Here is a 16,027-nt window from a genome sequence, read left to right as displayed (position 1 = left end):
TGAAATGTGGTTGGAGAGAGATATACTGAAATTCAGAGAGATGCTGCATAGCATCATCTGTGTTAATCCACGGCGACGTTGCAGTGAACAGTGATCTCTCTTCTCTCAGATCTAGTCTCTGTGTCCAATGGAGGGAAGCTTCTCCATGAATAAATAATGGTTCTCTTTGCCAAACCTGTCAGAGGAGCTAGCCGGGAGCCTCATGAAAGAGGACTAAGTGTTGCGGTTAGTGTAGACCCAGTACCAAGCAAACAGACTGCTGAGAAAATCGCTTTGGTTTATTATCAGTATTGATTTTAACTGACTCAGAGATTCTCCTAGCCCACAGGGCAATTCTCACACTTTTTCACTTGTTCTTTATTTGCTTCCCTAACACTGACAGACCTTCCTTTTAGAGCGAAGAACACAGTTACAGCATCTAATGAAATGCTGAAACCCATACCCGGTTCATTTTTCATTACGTCAGTCCGCAGCAAATGACCAATAAGAAATGTAGTCTCTTTGCCAGCAGCACAGCTGTATCACTGATGTTTGTAAAATGGAATGAGCTCTAATGAACGGGTGTGTGTGTGTGTGTGTGGGTGTGTGTGCGTGTGTGTGTGTGTGTGTATTTTGTGTCTGTGTGTGTGTGTGCAGGTTGATCCGACTGGCAGTGGGCGGGTGGCAGCAGCTGATGCTGCTCTGTTCCTAAAGAGGTCGGGTTTGGCTGACCTGGTGTTGGGGAAGGTAAGCTCAACACGCACAGCAGCAGCTCTTCTCTAGTCTTCACTAGTCATGTTGATGAACAAATATTAACTCATACAGTTAGTCACTTTGTAGTAGAGCATCAGTGTAATTCCTAAAATGTAAAATGCATATGTGTCTTTGTAGATCTGGGATTTGGCAGACTCTGAGCGTAAAGGGTGCCTCAACAAACAGGTACAAATACATTGTGGATTTACTACATAACAGATTTGTGTGTTTTAGATGCATCACTTTTAGTGTTTGTAATCAGTAGGCTGACGTCACTTGTCATACCCCTGTTCCCCTCAGCAATTCTTCATAGCGTTGCGGTTGGTGGCCTGTGCTCAGAATGGCCTGGAGGTGGCGCTCAAGAGCCTCCATCTGGCCGTTCCTCCCCCCAAGTTTGTAAGTTCAATTTACTTGTCTCTGTGCTGTACATTTCAACACTGGCTCCATCCTATCTATATCCTATTTCTAAATGCTGCTGTTGTTAATTCAAAGTTTCTTCCAGACATACTGTACAGTCAGAAGTGCCAGTATTGGGACAATGAATTGTTTTTCTTTTGCTTTTGTCATTATTTTTCAACTTTATTTAACACAGGTCTTAATAAAGGCCCATAAGCAAAATCATGGATGGATCAACACCAAAAAAGACTTCACTTAAGCTCACTGCCACAATGCTTACACATAACAGTTTATTGTGAATTCAAACTCGAAAATAACAAATTGTAGTTAATTAGCCTGATGAAAAACATGTTTGCGCTAAGGTTGACTAATTGTTGTAATCCTAGCATGACACAAGCAGCCCGCTGTTACCAGGAGGAGTGGCCATTGACATTCCCTGGGTGGTCAAGGTGAGGCAATCACAAGCTTTCCTGTTATTATGCAACACAGACTTCTGCGGTAGTGCCATGTCAGTAGCATCCACTCCTAAACATAAATTGATGCTATCTAGAAAATTTAAAAAAGGAAGCTTACCATGCGAAATAGTAATGGTTATTTTCAATTATTTTCACAGATCATGGTCCTTAATTTCTCTCCTACCTCCTAAACTTTTCAGTAGCACATTTATACATTGGAAAAAATGTGAATGTATGGTTTGTCCTTTCCTAGAACAGTCTTTTACAGAAGCTGCTTCATGATAAAGACAAGCGCATCTGTTTTTTCCCCAGGCTGAGGAGAAGATGAAGTTTGACGCCATCTTCGACAGTCTGGCTCCGGTGGGAGGGATACTAACGGGAGACAAGGTCAAGCCCGTCCTGCTCAACTCCAAGCTGCCAGTGGACGTCCTGGGCAGGGTACGACCCCCAGACTGAGGAACCAGACAGATGACGGCTTTTAGTTTAGTTACATAGTGAGAAAACATAGAGGCAAAGAGATGAAAACAAAGTGAGAAATTAAAACAAAAAAAAAACGCAGCAAGAAGAGAATAGTTAACGGATTTGTACAGGTGGCATTAAAAAAACTCAAAAGGCCTTATTAAAAACACACTTCACCTCAAAACAAACAAAAGAAGGGAACAAACAAAAGACAAACGAGAAATCAACATGACAAGCAAAGACGGCTGCGTTGGATAACAGAATAAACTCTATTTGTAACAGAATCTAAATGACAGCAAAACACATAGGTGGAAAACAACAGAATGCAGTAAACGAAAAGAGAAGTGAAATTTAAAAGCACTGATGTAGAAAATGAAATCAGAGAGGAAGTGAGAGCTTGCTAGTTACTGAGGGATTTCAGGGACACATGTTCATTTTAAGCCCATAGTTTTCTATTGATGCGTGCTAAGCAAAAGTGTTTGTGTGTGTTGAAGGTGTGGGAGCTCAGTGACCTCGACAGAGATGGAATGTTGGACAGAGACGAATTTGCTGTGGTAAGAAATGGGATAATTACCAGGCAGAAACCCCCATACATTATACATATAATCTGCCATTAGTTTCATTTTAGGCTATTTTTAAACTGATATATTCAAATCTGTATACTATTGCCCTTGATATATTACAGAATTGAACTAGTGTCTATTTATAACTTGTCATGGGTTGTTAACAAAAAAGCTGTTTTCCTCTGTCTTTTAGCTGTCAGAATAGATATGAAGGATTTTACACCAAAGTGTGTGTGTGTGTGTGTGTGTGTGTTTACTGCTTATATAACATCCAGATGTTTGCAACTTTTATAAGCTGTGAGGATGATATCTCCAGGCCTGAATGGAACAAATTCCCCAGTGGAAAATGTGAATTTGAGACTTGTTTTAAGTGTGAAGGCTCAATAACCATGAGATGGGTTATTGGTAACAGTCTTTTATCATTGATTTTTGCCCTGTCCCCAGGCCATGTATCTGGTCTACAGGGCTCTGGAGGGGGAGCCTGTCCCCATGTCTCTGCCACCTCCCCTGGTTCCCCCCTCCAAGAGGAAAAAACCCTCGGCGCCTCCTGTGATGCCCTTGTTGCCCTCGCCCCCCTCCGCCAAAGACAGTCGCTCCTCCCACTCCGGGGCGAAAACCATGCCCCACCCTCCTAAACCAGCCCCCGCTCCTGCCCCGACGCCAGCCGCCGCCCCTGTGAGTACCAGACCCATCGCTCCTGGGCGCCGAAGTATATGAGAAGCTGTTGGATATTTCAAAACGATATTATACAATTTATATTTAACATTTGAAAACGGTGACAAGAAATGCTCAAAATGAAGTCAAATTGGCTAGTTCAGTGTGTTTTTCAAAAGAATGAGACGAGAGAGAATGTGAAGGTAAGTGAATTCTGAGGTTGAAATGCTGTTTTGTTGTCAGTGTAGGCTCTCGTAAATTTTAACCATATTCACAAAGCAGAAAGTTGGCCGTTCGTCGTAGTTACTGTCTGTTTTTGCTGTCCAGTGGGTGGTGTCCCCAGCAGACAAAGCCAAGTACGATGAGCTGTTCAGCAAGACGGACGGCGACATGGACGGCCTGGTGTCCGGACCCGAGGTCAGAGACATCTTCCTCAAGACCGGGCTGCCCTCTGCCACGCTGGCTCGCATCTGGTAAGCAGGGACGGCAAAGTTCCCCCGTCAGTAGCTCTGCCCGCATTTGAGGCGTTCTGTAATTCTGTCGCTCACCCACCCTGTGGAGATTTATTTTAGTTTTGACTTAAGAATCAGAATCTCTTTATTCACCAAGTGCAATAAATTTACAGGAATATGTATTGGTGGCATTAGGGCTGCACAGTTGATCTTTTAAATCACATATTGTGTTTTTTTTAGTTTGCACAATTAATGATCATAGAATAGAACATTTAATTTCACTTAGAACTGGAGCTGAAAATGGTCAAGAGTTGAAAATGAATGTTGATTTAAGATGCAAAAAGGAAAAATTATAAAAACAATTTTGTCCCTCAAATCAAGACTAATGGTCATGATTAGTAATCATAATCACAGTATAGTATTATTTTAGCTGTAACTGCACAGTCCTCGGTGGCGTTGGTGCAGAGCCATATCGACAGTTTTCACAGCATCACAGCACATACTGACACAAACCACGAGGACAACCGAATCTCACACCGGATCCTCACATCACATGGATTTTCATCTCTGCATGGCTGATTACCCTCTGTCCTGTTGTTGTGCTGTCTGTCTGTGTATTGGCTTCCATAACCGCTGAACATGATGTCCAGTCAGGCTGTCAGAAATAGTCTTTGCCTGAGGTGTAAATCATTACTCTGTTATGCAATATGTGTGTGTGTGTGTGTGTGTGTGTGTCCATGTGTGTGTGTGTGTCAGGGAGCTTTGTGACATTGGAGACATTGGGAAACTGACCCGAGAGCAGTTTGCCCTGGCGCTCCATCTGATCAACCAGAAGCTGACGAAAGGCCTGGACCCTCCGCAGAGCCTCTCCCCTGAGATGATCCCGCCCTCCGACAGACTCAACATCAAACAGGTGAGTCACAGTCTGAGCACCTGCACATGAAGTCCACGAATCAGAATGAAAATGATGATAAATAGAACAACAGAGTCACAGTAATAATGATAATAGTTGTAATAGTAATAATAAAAGTGAGTAACGGTAGCCTAATAATTTATAAATGCAACCACAGTGATGTTGATAATGGTACTGAAGTAGAAGTGCGTCTCGATTGCTGTGTGTATGGGAATTTTGTGTGTGTGTGTGTTTGCTAAAGAGAAGAAAAAAGTTTATTTCTCTTTAATCATGCACTGGCTGCTTTTTTGCCTGTTTATGCATGTTATCTACTCTCATATATATATATATATATATATATATATATATATATATATATATATATATATATATACTGTATATATATAGTTTTATCTCTGCCAAATTGGCATGATCACTCTCAGTGTGATCTTAATCTTGATTTTGGTGCATTACTGACTGATATTATTAGTACATCAGTTTTGGTCAACATTAAACATGTGAGTCATTTTGATGCTAAAAATACAATTTGATTTCTCTGTCCTTTTTTTGTTTTTTGACCTATCTTTTCCCTCTTCTGTTGTGTGTGTTTGGATTTTTTCTTTTAGCTTGCGGCTGTTTCTCCGTCTCTCTCTGTGGCGCTCTGTTTATTTTCCTTCTGTGTCTACTCTTTGCATATTATGCTTTGTCCACTTTACATGTCGGGATTTCCCTCTAGATGGAGACTCTGCTGAGTGAGTCTGCTAGCTAACAGAGTCAGGTGCATCTCAAATACTGTAAACAGGCTTCCTTTCCTCATCATCTCTTCTACTGTGACTCATATTGATTTTCTCTAACTTCATATTTCTATTTGACTTGTGTTCATCCAGCTTTTCTGTCAAATCTAAATCAAATCTACTTTTGCATTTTCCCATGACCACATCAATAGTGTTCATCCAAATACTGATGCTTAGGAGGAAAGGAGACAAGAGGAGAGGATGCCATTTTTAGTATTTTGAGATGCACCCACTGCACCACATCTGGGCTGTAGATGTGACTTTTGTTTCTGTCAAAGGCTTGAGTTGACTTGATTTATTTTTATTTTATTTATTTTTTTAAAGTACAGCAGAATGGATGCAGTTGCAATCTGCACCTGCTTGACATAAAAAATAAAGCGAAATCAAGCACAATAGAAGTATTTGAAAGAAACCTTTGGACCCAGAGCTTCTGTAGGACCTTATTACCAGTATTCTCCCAGTATTACTACTACTCCTCCTCTAGCTCCCGTCCCTGCCCTTTGTGTCTCCATCAGTGGCTGTGTGTAGTTTTTGTGAACGCCATCAATGTAGTTCTGTCATTCATTTGTTTGTGCTTTGCTGTGAATGTGTTGTGTCATACACTCTGTAACGCGTCTTGAATATCCGAGATTTCTCATCAACATATGAGTCATTTCGAGGTTCTCTCTAGTTCCACTAAATGAGTTTTGACACAGTCTAGTCTAGATTAATCTGCGATGAAAGGTAATTCTTAGCCAAGATGAGGTTTCATCATTGTTATGGCGTTTGAACTGCAATAGTGATTTAACATCCACCTCTAAATTATCCTCTGCCTCCAGAATAACGCGGCCAACCTGGCAGCCGACTTCTCTGCCATCAAGGAGCTGGACTCTCTCAGTAACGAGATTGTCGACCTACAAAGGTAAGCTTCCGTTCAGAAAATCTGTTCAAAAACAACAACAAGCACATAACTCATAATAAGCTGTGAGCAGATTGGTGCAGGTTACCTTGTTGGGGCCGTTGTGATAAGCGGTAGCCTAAAGTTGGCCTGTACCTGGTTTGATTATGCAGCCACTATAAGGATGTTCATGAATGGGTCTAATCAATGATCTGTTATTTAGGCCTTTTCTTGACTGTGTGCAACATCAATCAATGTTATCCAAGTAAAGGATTCATTTTGGTCTAACTTTTTTCTTAGTATCTCGGTGGAAAAATTCTATCGTTTAAATTGACCATGTCAGATAGCATAACGTAACTAATCTGTGCTTGCAGAGTTCAACAGTCAAACAGTCCTACCAAAACGTATTGGTTCAGAGGCTCTATATGTGCAGTGGGGTTTTTAGAAATTTCTGGGACAGACTGACTGACATAGTGACTAATACTAGCTGCTGGTCACAGTTAAAAAACAGTTGGTGTTTGTGAACCACATTGGAGGAACGGGTTTGAAGCTGACTCAGCAAAGATGAGTGCAAGCCATGTAGAGGTGGAAAAAAGTCACATGCACACAATCTGTATCTCTCGCTCTCTCTGTCTTTGTTTTTCTCTTTCTCACTCGCACCCACACACTTTACGAGAGGAAACACACACCTGTGTTGTTGCTGCTGGATATCAAAGAGAGCAGATGGCTGGAGAGCCGAGTTTATCTGGCTGCTCTGTGACTGTGATGTGGAGGTGAATACAGAGGGATGCAAGATGGAGATGGTTGATTAATTGGTTTGACTGGATAATTGTCAAACAATATAAAGGATATCTTCAAGTATGAATCCGCTGGTCTGATTTTGACGAAACTTGGAGGGATAATGCATCTTTGCGCTGTTCTGGCTTTTACAAAAATAATGCTAAATGGCCTGATGTAGTGATATAAATAAAGCTTTGAAAGGCCCTACCTCCTACACTGTGCGTCCGATTGACACAAAACTTGCAACACACATCCAGCAGTCCTTACAAATTACCCAGTTTGGCCTAATGAGGGCCTATAAAGCGGCTATAAGTAAGGGTCAAAAGAGACGACATCTTTACTTGTTTCTTTTGTTGCCCCTGAAACCGTTGAAGCATATTTGAGAGAGGGTGACAGGAAAGAGCAAACAAGCTGCTTTCAGTCCTTTCTGTTTGATTATTGAGGAAAAACAGAAGATCTTTTATCACCTGAAAAGAAATACTTAACTCTCAGCATGATGGAGAGAGGGGGAGGGAGATACAGAGAGAAAAAAGTGTGTGTGTGTGTGTGTGTGTATATAGGCCTACATATATAGATATATATAGATATAGATATAGAGAAAGAGAGTTATTTGTTTCAATGCTCACCACTTAAGCTTCCTTATTCTTGAAAGCTGAGAGTGAGAAGTGAGGAAGTAGCACTACAACCCCCACCCCTCTCATATATATCTACACACACACACAGACACGCACACACAGGTAGAAGACAGCTGTTCGGGGTAGAAAGGAGAGGTAAGAAAGATGGGTAGGAGTGGAAAGTAAGAGAGAGAGAGATTAGAGGTTGTGACAGGCAGCAGATCGAGGGGAAGAAGAGCTTGCTAAGATGATTCGTGTTTGTGGCTGCTTCAAAATGTGGCAACAGCCCTCTGTTCCTGATACTGATGATGATGGTGATGGGTAAGAAGAGATTGACAGTTATACTGAGCTTGAGTTGGCTTTAGAGTTGCTGGTGGAAGATGTAACTGCTACCAAGGGAGTGAGGCGTTTTGATGTGAGGGGAGAGGAGGAGAGAATACAAATATAGATGCTGGATGTGAAACTTTTACGGTGTTATTTTTGGCTGACATTTAAAGGGATGGCAAAGGATAAGTGCTTTGTGAAGGCTAACCTTGATGGCTATTGGGTTTTTTTTTTCCCGTCATCTTATCTAAACAGAGGCTGTATTGGTTCTCCTGTTTCACTACTTCTTCCCACTCAGCGTGTCATTTATAGATCATGTACATCATCATCTACTTGTCTCCCAAATGTCTTGATCGGGATTATCATTTTAGCTGTAATTGCACAGTTCTACGCCAATTGAGAACTTGTTTTTTCGATAATAGGATTGATCTAGTTATGCCTTCACTGGGGAAAATTGAGGATCTCAGGATGTGTAGTGAGGATTGTTGGATCCACATTTGCTGTTAGGAACTGAAAGGTTTTCTTTTACTTTTTTCTTTAATGATAGGAGTATTGTGTTATTTATTGTTTTACAGAACTAATTTACCCCATACATAGCACTGACTATATGTTACCCTTTGTGTTGTGTATTTAGGTCATTTATTGTTTTTTATTGTGTTCATGATGTTGCTTGAGCTGAAAGTGAAGGTTACACATGTAAGAAATGGATATCCAAAAAGAGGCTGTGCATATGGTGTAAAATGACCCTCTATCTACCGACTAGAGCTGCACGATTATGGCTAAGATGATCATTATTTTGCTGAATACTGTCATCATGTATATTAATCATGATTAATGTTGATGATTTGAGGAGCAAAATTATTTTGCTGCACATTTGGTATCTTATATCAACATCTGTACTACAACTTCAAGTAGAGCACACATTCTGAAATCTAAAAACTAAAATCCAGAATTAGTAATTATTTACTGCACACAACTAATTATGCAGTCCTACTCCCCACCCCTCCCCTCCTCTCTCCTCCCCCTGTTACCTTCTGTCTGGGCTGTAGACGTAGAAGTAGAGAGGATGGGCAGACGGACAAAACAAATGATAGATGTTGTAGGTTGGCCTCATCCTCCCTCCCTCCATCCCTCCCTCCCTTCCACTCCCTCCCTCCATCCCTCCCTCCCTTCCACTCCCTCCCTCCTTCCCTCCTCAAGGCAGCCATCTGCTTCTCACTCCTCCTCGCCCACACATTTGACTGAGCAAGCACATGCTCACTCTCTCTCATCCTCTCACACACGCACCCTCATCACGCGTACATTACTGTACATCCACACTCTCCTGGAAGCCTGGAAGCGTACAAACACACACACACACACACTCTCCACCTCTCTCCAGCTCACGTCACACACTTGCTTTCCGCTCTAGCTGCAGGCGTCTGCCCGGCTGTCTGTGTTGTGGTGTTGTGGTTTCAGGCCGGGATCATGGTGGCCCAGGGAGAGGAGGTGGAGGTGGAGGTGGAGGTGGAGGGGCGAGGTGGAGGAGGTTGGCCGGGGCTGGGTGGGCTGGGAACACTGGGACTGCCCTCTCTGTCCTCGGTGACTAAATACTCCTGTCTGTTGTGCTGGACCCCCAGGGAGAAGAGCACTGTGGAGCAGGAGATAAAAGAAAAGGAGGAGGCCATCCAGCAGCGGACCAGCGAAGTGCAGGTAAGGCATCGCCGTCTCTTCATCTGTCCGTCTGTCTTTGTCAAGGGCTGTTCACGTCTCGTTCCCGCTTTGTGAGTTTGTCCCTGTTCCCTTAGGTACAGTAGACAAAGGAGAAGAGGGTAAGAGAAGGAGAAAGAGAAATATTTATGGGCAGACAGAAACACAGTGACAGAGCGGTGGAGATAAGGGTACGGATATCAAGGGGAAACACAGCTTCTCTGTTCTCTTGTTTTTGCTATTAATCAAAGCCCATCCAGAGACTGGTGTTGGAAAATAGCTGCAGCTATACAGACATATATCTGTGTGTTGGATGCTATAATTGATAGAGCATCAGTGCGTTCTCCGCTTGTCCCTTTCAAATGAAAAATCCAGACAAGACAAAGCAGATGGAAAGTACAGCAGGTGCTAAAGCAGTTCAGTTTTGTAGTGATGAATATTTTAACATGATGAATAGAGCAGGTGATCAATAACCTATTAGGCCAGCAGGCTTAGATGCTTGCTCAAACTCACAGTTAATGATGCTTGGAGAGAGAGAGAGAGATGCTGGTGTCCTTGTGTAGGAGTGTCTGCCTGGCTGCCGGCTCTGAGCCTGATAGATGGGCTCTATTTTGGGAGCAGACGGCTTAAAGGGCTAGTCCACTCCACTTTTTGGAGCCGTGTCTGACGTCAGAGTGTGATGGCGGGTCTCAGGGGAATTTCACATCGATGTAATTTCTTAGCTTCACTGCAGCGTAGCCTCAAGGCTTAGTGCTTGTGGCTATTTATATGGTGTTTCCTTAGTGTGCTTTGGCTGTCGTGATTCACCCCCCGCACCCCCCCCCCCCCCCCCCCCACAGACATCGCCCCGAGACTCCCTCCTTTCTGCTCTCCATGTCTCTAATCCACCTTTCTGTCTCCTCTTCTCACTCAAAAACATAGTTTACTCCCCACCTCTCCCCCTTAACAAAAAACATTATCTTTTTCCCCGACATCCCAGCTCTCATTTGCCTTCCCCTCACCCACCACATTGCAGGAAATATTCTTGGATATAAATGAAAGTAATCGTAACAGTTACAGTGCTGTCTCTGCTTTAGATGTTGAATTGTAAAGTTAAAGTCAGGTGCTGCACGTTCTTTCCCCACAGCTGCTCTCTCCCTTCATTCCTAAGTCTGTCCGCAGAGGGACACACACACTAAACTCACTTCTCCCGACCCATGCTCACCCCTCTACGTTCTTGGGACCTGGAGGATTAAAGGGCCTCTTGTTTTCCTTTCCTTAATCACCCACATTTGGGGAAATATCCTTGAAATACCATTATTCACCGTAACTGTTGTGTCACTACCTCTTCTGCTCCCTCTCTTTGCATCCTTCGGTTTTTCTGTAGAAGGACACACACACACACACACACACACTCACTTCTCCCGCTCTCACCCCTTTGGCTTTTGTCTGCAGGACTTGCAGGATGAGGTGGCGAGGGAGAGCGGGGAGCTGCAGCAGCTCCAGGCTCAGCGCCAGAAGGTCCAGGAGGCCCTGGAGGAGCTGGACCAGCAGAAGAACTCCCTGGAGGAGCAGCTGACTCACATCCGCCAGCAGACCAGCCACGAGAACCAGCTGGTAGGTTGAATGTTCCTAGTATAGTGTATAGGAAGAGCCTCTTAAAGGAGAAGCTAACAAACATATAGCAGCTGAGCAGACACGAGAATGCCTTTTTCCTGTTTGTTTTAGCCTATTTAGGTGCCAAATGGGTTTGCCACATAAGGGAACTTATCATTCACTATCTGAATTGTCCTGATGAGGTAAACCCCACCCATCTGCAACACAAAGTCGTTAATACTACTATTTGACTCAGCTCTGGACCCAACTGATAGGCACCCGCCCAGAAACGAGTATACACAGCAAACAATATCCATCTTAACAGTCACTTAGTATAGCATTTAGTCTTAAAATGTTGTTCTCCTCAAGTCAAAGAATCTGCTAATGGAGTGACATATTTTAACACTAGAAAGGCTCATAGATTTTGGGGGTGTAAATGAAAAATATACAGAAAAAACAACAAATCTGACTTTGATAATTTATTAAAAACTATATTAAAAATGCAAGGAAATAAAATATGCAAGTATGTAAGCAAGATCAAATAGACTAATTTGTGCTGAAATAGTTTAAAATGCAAGGAAAAACAACACTTCAGTTTTGATGTCAGAACTCGTCTTTTATCAGTTTTTTGTGCACAGGGATGTGAATGGGTCTGGGTGTGGTGTCTTGAAGGAGAGAGAAAGTGTCTTGGGTATGAAGCGTCCCCGGCCGTCATGTAGTTCAAGTTCAGCTCCTTATCTAGCTGCAGGAAGAAGTCACAGCAGCTGATGTTCTTGTTCAAGCGCTGTTTGTGTAGAACATGTGCACTGATGACGGTGGTGTCCAGTGTTGTAAAACACCGCCACAGGACAACGACAGATAGCAGCTTTCACACATGTACTTGCACATCATCGGATCCATGATGTCGTGCATTATCCTCCATTTTTATTATTGTGGTGTTGAATCTGGCAGCAGACTTCTGTTTTGTGTGTGCTGGGTGACAATTCTTCTCACTGCTTCTTCATCATTCACAGTAAAATAGAATTCTCCTCTGATTCATTCGTATCAATACTGGAAGGCTAATTACAGTAATGATGAACCACTGGCGAAGCACATCATCATTTTTGATTACAAGCGGGAAACTTAGTAGACTGTACTCACAATAGTACACTACGCAAATACACACAGGCAAGAAAATCAAATATTTAGACAAACAATCACATCACACACAAACATCACACACACATATCACATAGCTGCAAACCTCTAATTGTCTACAACATCAGTCAGAATAAGTTTGTTGTTGCCATAAGAAGGCAGAGGCACAGTTCTACTTGAGTTCTACTAGATTGTTCATGCATGTTTGGGTGGCTTAATGGATGCCTCCCCCCAACTCAGATCTCATCGCTGCAGTCAGAGCACGAGGACCAGGAGCAGAGGATTTGCCAGTATGAGGAGGAGCTGGTCCAGGCACGAGAGGAGCTGCTCAACCTGCAGGAGGAGACCAGGAGGCTGGAGGAGAAGGTCCAGTCTGCTCAAGAGCAGCTCACGCCCCTGCAGGAGTCTGTACGCGACTCCTACACACAGGTCGCACAGGTCAGTGTGTGTGTGTGACGGTGTGTGTGGCCCTTGTCTTAGCCTTTGAAGGACCCCTGTATTTAGGTCTCCCATAAGAGTTCCTTACTCTGCAGAGTTAAAAAGAAAAAAAGATGGACGTAGTGAGTGTGACTTGGAGTATTTTTGGAGCCGGCCTCTAGCGGACATTAGAAGAACTGCTACTGCTGCCACTTCCTTATTGGCTTCAAAATTCACCTGTGGGTTTTGTCCGCTTTGTTTTAACAAGTTCCTTTCTTCTCTTTCTCCATGTCGTTGTCCTCCTCTCTCTTTGTTTCACCCTCCCTCCATCCCTCTCCCATTCAGGTGCAGCAGAAACTAAACGACCTCCAGGTGGAGGAGCGGTCAGTGACAGCCCAGCTCAGCTGGAAGAGAGCACTGGAGGACAGCTCTCCTGTCATGGTCAATGGCTCAGCAGGCCCCACGGCAGAGCTGCGCCAGGAGGACCTCTTCCAACAGGACCTCTTCCAGGAGGACCATCCTAAAGAGCTGAAGGAGGAAGAACCACCTGCTGTCTTCCTTCCACAGAAAGAACAGTCTGAACAGGAACAGACAGAAGGAGTGGATGAGAGAGAAGAAGAGGAAGAAGAGAAGGAGGATGAGAGTCCTAAGACTCCAGAGGAGGAAAAGACAAAGTCTGATGCTTTGGATGATCTCTATACTAGTCTAGCCTCCTCTGAGATCCTCAGTGGTCTGTCCACCTTTACCAAGCCACGGGAGAACATTGTTAGGGTAATAAATACACTTGCTTCAGTTGTCAGTCATTGTATGACTAGAAAGAAGCCACTATGTAGCCTAGAACATCACTTCTCAGTAGAGCTGTGTAGTGCTTTGTTTCACTTTTAAAATATTGCTGTGAAAACATCACAAAGTTTGTCCAAAAATTATGTAAACAATATCCGGTTTAGTTTAGCGTGATTTCCTAACACAAAAATAGGATTTTCCCATTTTTTTCAGCATCCAATATGCAATGGTGCATCATACTGAATTTATAATGCATTATCTAAATTAAAGTGAAGGAACCTCTGTAATGCGATGTATTCATCCATCTGGTGTGATCACAATGTTTGAGCAAAACAAAAACTTGTGTGATGCCTCAGATTCTGTGAGTAATGCTGGTCTGTGTTGCTGTAATGTCTTCTCATCCCCAGGAACACAGCAGCCCTACAGCTGACATCTCAGCAGAAGTGGCAGATGAGGCAGAGGAGTCACCTAAAGCCAGCACACCAAAGGTAATAATGGCCCTGAGTGCAACTCTATTACATTGACAGTAAACAGCTTTGGCTTATCCCTATATTCATAAATCCCAGAGTTATTGTGTATCCTTGAGAAGTGTTTGTCATTTTCACTTGGTGTCAGAACATTGCCGCCTCCTGTTTTCTCATATTTAACTCTTATTTAACCAGGCAAGTTTGCTAAGAACACTTTCTTATTTACAGCAGCAGCAGAGGGGAGTAGACACAGAGTGAGGGAGGGTTAGACACATTCACACATTTAACCTGAGAGCGAGCCAGAACTACCATAAACTTAGTGGTAGTTATTGAGGGAGGCGAGGGTGTCAACTTGCCTCTGCCCAATGTTGATTTGGGGATTTAAACCTGCAATGTTCCAGTCAAAAGCCCGCCTCTGACATTCAGGCAACTCAATGCAGCCTTGTCACTTTGTCCAGCAGGCTGCATCACCAGACCCAGAGAGCAAACAGGAGTCTTCAGAGTCCCCAGAAACCATCCCCTCTTCCTTACCGCCCCAGACCAGCCCCCCCACCCTGCCTGAGATGGACTTCTTCCAGTCAGACCCCTTCACTGATCGTGAGTCCCCTCAAACACAGCTTACTAATGTCTTGCTCCGAACTGAGGTATCCTCCATTTGGAAAAGAGTGACTTGCTCTTACAAAATGGTTTGTTGAACAAAATAAAAATGAATTATTGTATGTTTTGAAGTATTGTGGGTAGCTTAACACTTTTTTCAGTATTGTCTATATTTTAGAGATATTGAATGATGTTCTTGAACACTCTTCAAATAAAATCATGGCTTGGTTAACAAAGCCTTGATAATATGATAATATGATGTGAAGTCAGATTGATAATGGCATTTCCTTTGTAGATGACCCATTCAAAGATGATCCATTTGGAAAAGCAAATGTTTCTGGTGAGTACTATAAGTTTAACTCTAACTTGAAGTGACACACAGGTAAACTAATTTTTATGTTTTACTCTAAAACTAATCTCAAACAAATCTACCATTATGTATTTGAAGCATAAGTATCTGACTAGTTTATAACAAGGGAAGTCTGGTTCACTGTCACTGTTCTTGTTCGATCAGATCCATTTGGCGGAGATCCATTCAAAGGCACAGACCCCTTTGCTGCAGACTCTTTCTTCAAACAGTCCCCCAGCGCCCCCTTTTCCTCAGAGGACCCGTTCACCACCTCAGCTGACCCGTTCGGTACCGGTGCTGGCGCAGCAGAACCAGACCTGTTTGGAGCCAAGCTGAACAACGCAGCAGCTGCACCAGCAGCAGGTCCGGACCCCTTCACCTCCAAACCTACCAATACAGCTTCAGCAGCCAAGGATCCATTCAGCTCCACAGGGAACAATATGGCTGACTCTGACCCGTTTGGAGCCAAAGTGAACGCCCAGGGGGAGGCGGATCCATTTGGTTCTCAAGGCAGCGGAGGGGAAGATCCCTTCAACTGCTCTCCACCCAGCTCTGATCTGGCAGCGGTGAGTGGAGCTACAACAACCGGTCACAATACAGTGATCGAATTTCATACAGGGTGTCTGCGCATCCTTAAAAAGCCTGACAAAGTCTTAAATCATCTAAATTAAGGCCTTACAAAGTATTAAAATAACTTAAATACAGTAATTAGAGGCCTTATTTTCTTACCATGTTCTGCGGGTTTGTTTTCAATAGTAAGTTTCATTTTGATGCAGTCATAAAATTATTTATGACTTCATTATTTGGTGATATCTAGTCAAGGCAGAGTTGGAAAACAATGCAGTTGAAATAAGGGAAATACCATCATCATATACCATTGTGTAGTTTCACCCAAAAAATGTGAATGAGTGTTTTAATTTCTTGTGTTGTATTACATGACTTGTGTTTCACATTAAGTTTGACAATATGCATGTCCACTCTTAGTTTAATACAGAACAGGATTACTACAATATGCCAAACA

General features: G+C 43.1%; 1 protein-coding gene across 3 annotated transcripts in view; it reads left to right on the top strand.

Moving 5' to 3' along the window:
* eps15 (epidermal growth factor receptor pathway substrate 15) overlaps positions 1-16,027 on the top strand; it is a 28,056-nt gene that overhangs the window by 3,535 nt on the left and 8,494 nt on the right. For 2 of the 3 annotated variants that reach the window (XM_071921770.2, XM_071921772.2), the window contains exons 3-20: positions 637-726; positions 871-918; positions 1,033-1,128; positions 1,515-1,577; positions 1,896-2,021; positions 2,537-2,596; positions 3,050-3,280; positions 3,587-3,732; positions 4,468-4,624; positions 6,216-6,298; positions 9,612-9,684; positions 11,116-11,277; positions 12,634-12,831; positions 13,156-13,581; positions 14,001-14,081; positions 14,519-14,657; positions 14,953-14,997; positions 15,172-15,572. In XM_071921770.2, coding sequence (XP_071777871.2) covers positions 637-726; positions 871-918; positions 1,033-1,128; positions 1,515-1,577; positions 1,896-2,021; positions 2,537-2,596; positions 3,050-3,280; positions 3,587-3,732; positions 4,468-4,624; positions 6,216-6,298; positions 9,612-9,684; positions 11,116-11,277; positions 12,634-12,831; positions 13,156-13,581; positions 14,001-14,081; positions 14,519-14,657; positions 14,953-14,997; positions 15,172-15,572 — 2,625 coding nt within the window. The remainder of the gene's footprint in view (positions 1-636; positions 727-870; positions 919-1,032; positions 1,129-1,514; positions 1,578-1,895; positions 2,022-2,536; positions 2,597-3,049; positions 3,281-3,586; positions 3,733-4,467; positions 4,625-6,215; positions 6,299-9,611; positions 9,685-11,115; positions 11,278-12,633; positions 12,832-13,155; positions 13,582-14,000; positions 14,082-14,518; positions 14,658-14,952; positions 14,998-15,171; positions 15,573-16,027) is intronic. The other variant, XM_071921771.2, reaches the window with a different exon arrangement.

The sequence above is a fragment of the Centroberyx gerrardi genome, chromosome 9 (assembly GCF_048128805.1).
Source record: "Centroberyx gerrardi isolate f3 chromosome 9, fCenGer3.hap1.cur.20231027, whole genome shotgun sequence".
NCBI classification, from domain to species: domain Eukaryota; kingdom Metazoa; phylum Chordata; class Actinopteri; order Beryciformes; family Berycidae; genus Centroberyx; species Centroberyx gerrardi.
Note: the sequence above shows the minus strand (reverse complement) of the source record. Positions and strands in the feature narration are given on the sequence as shown.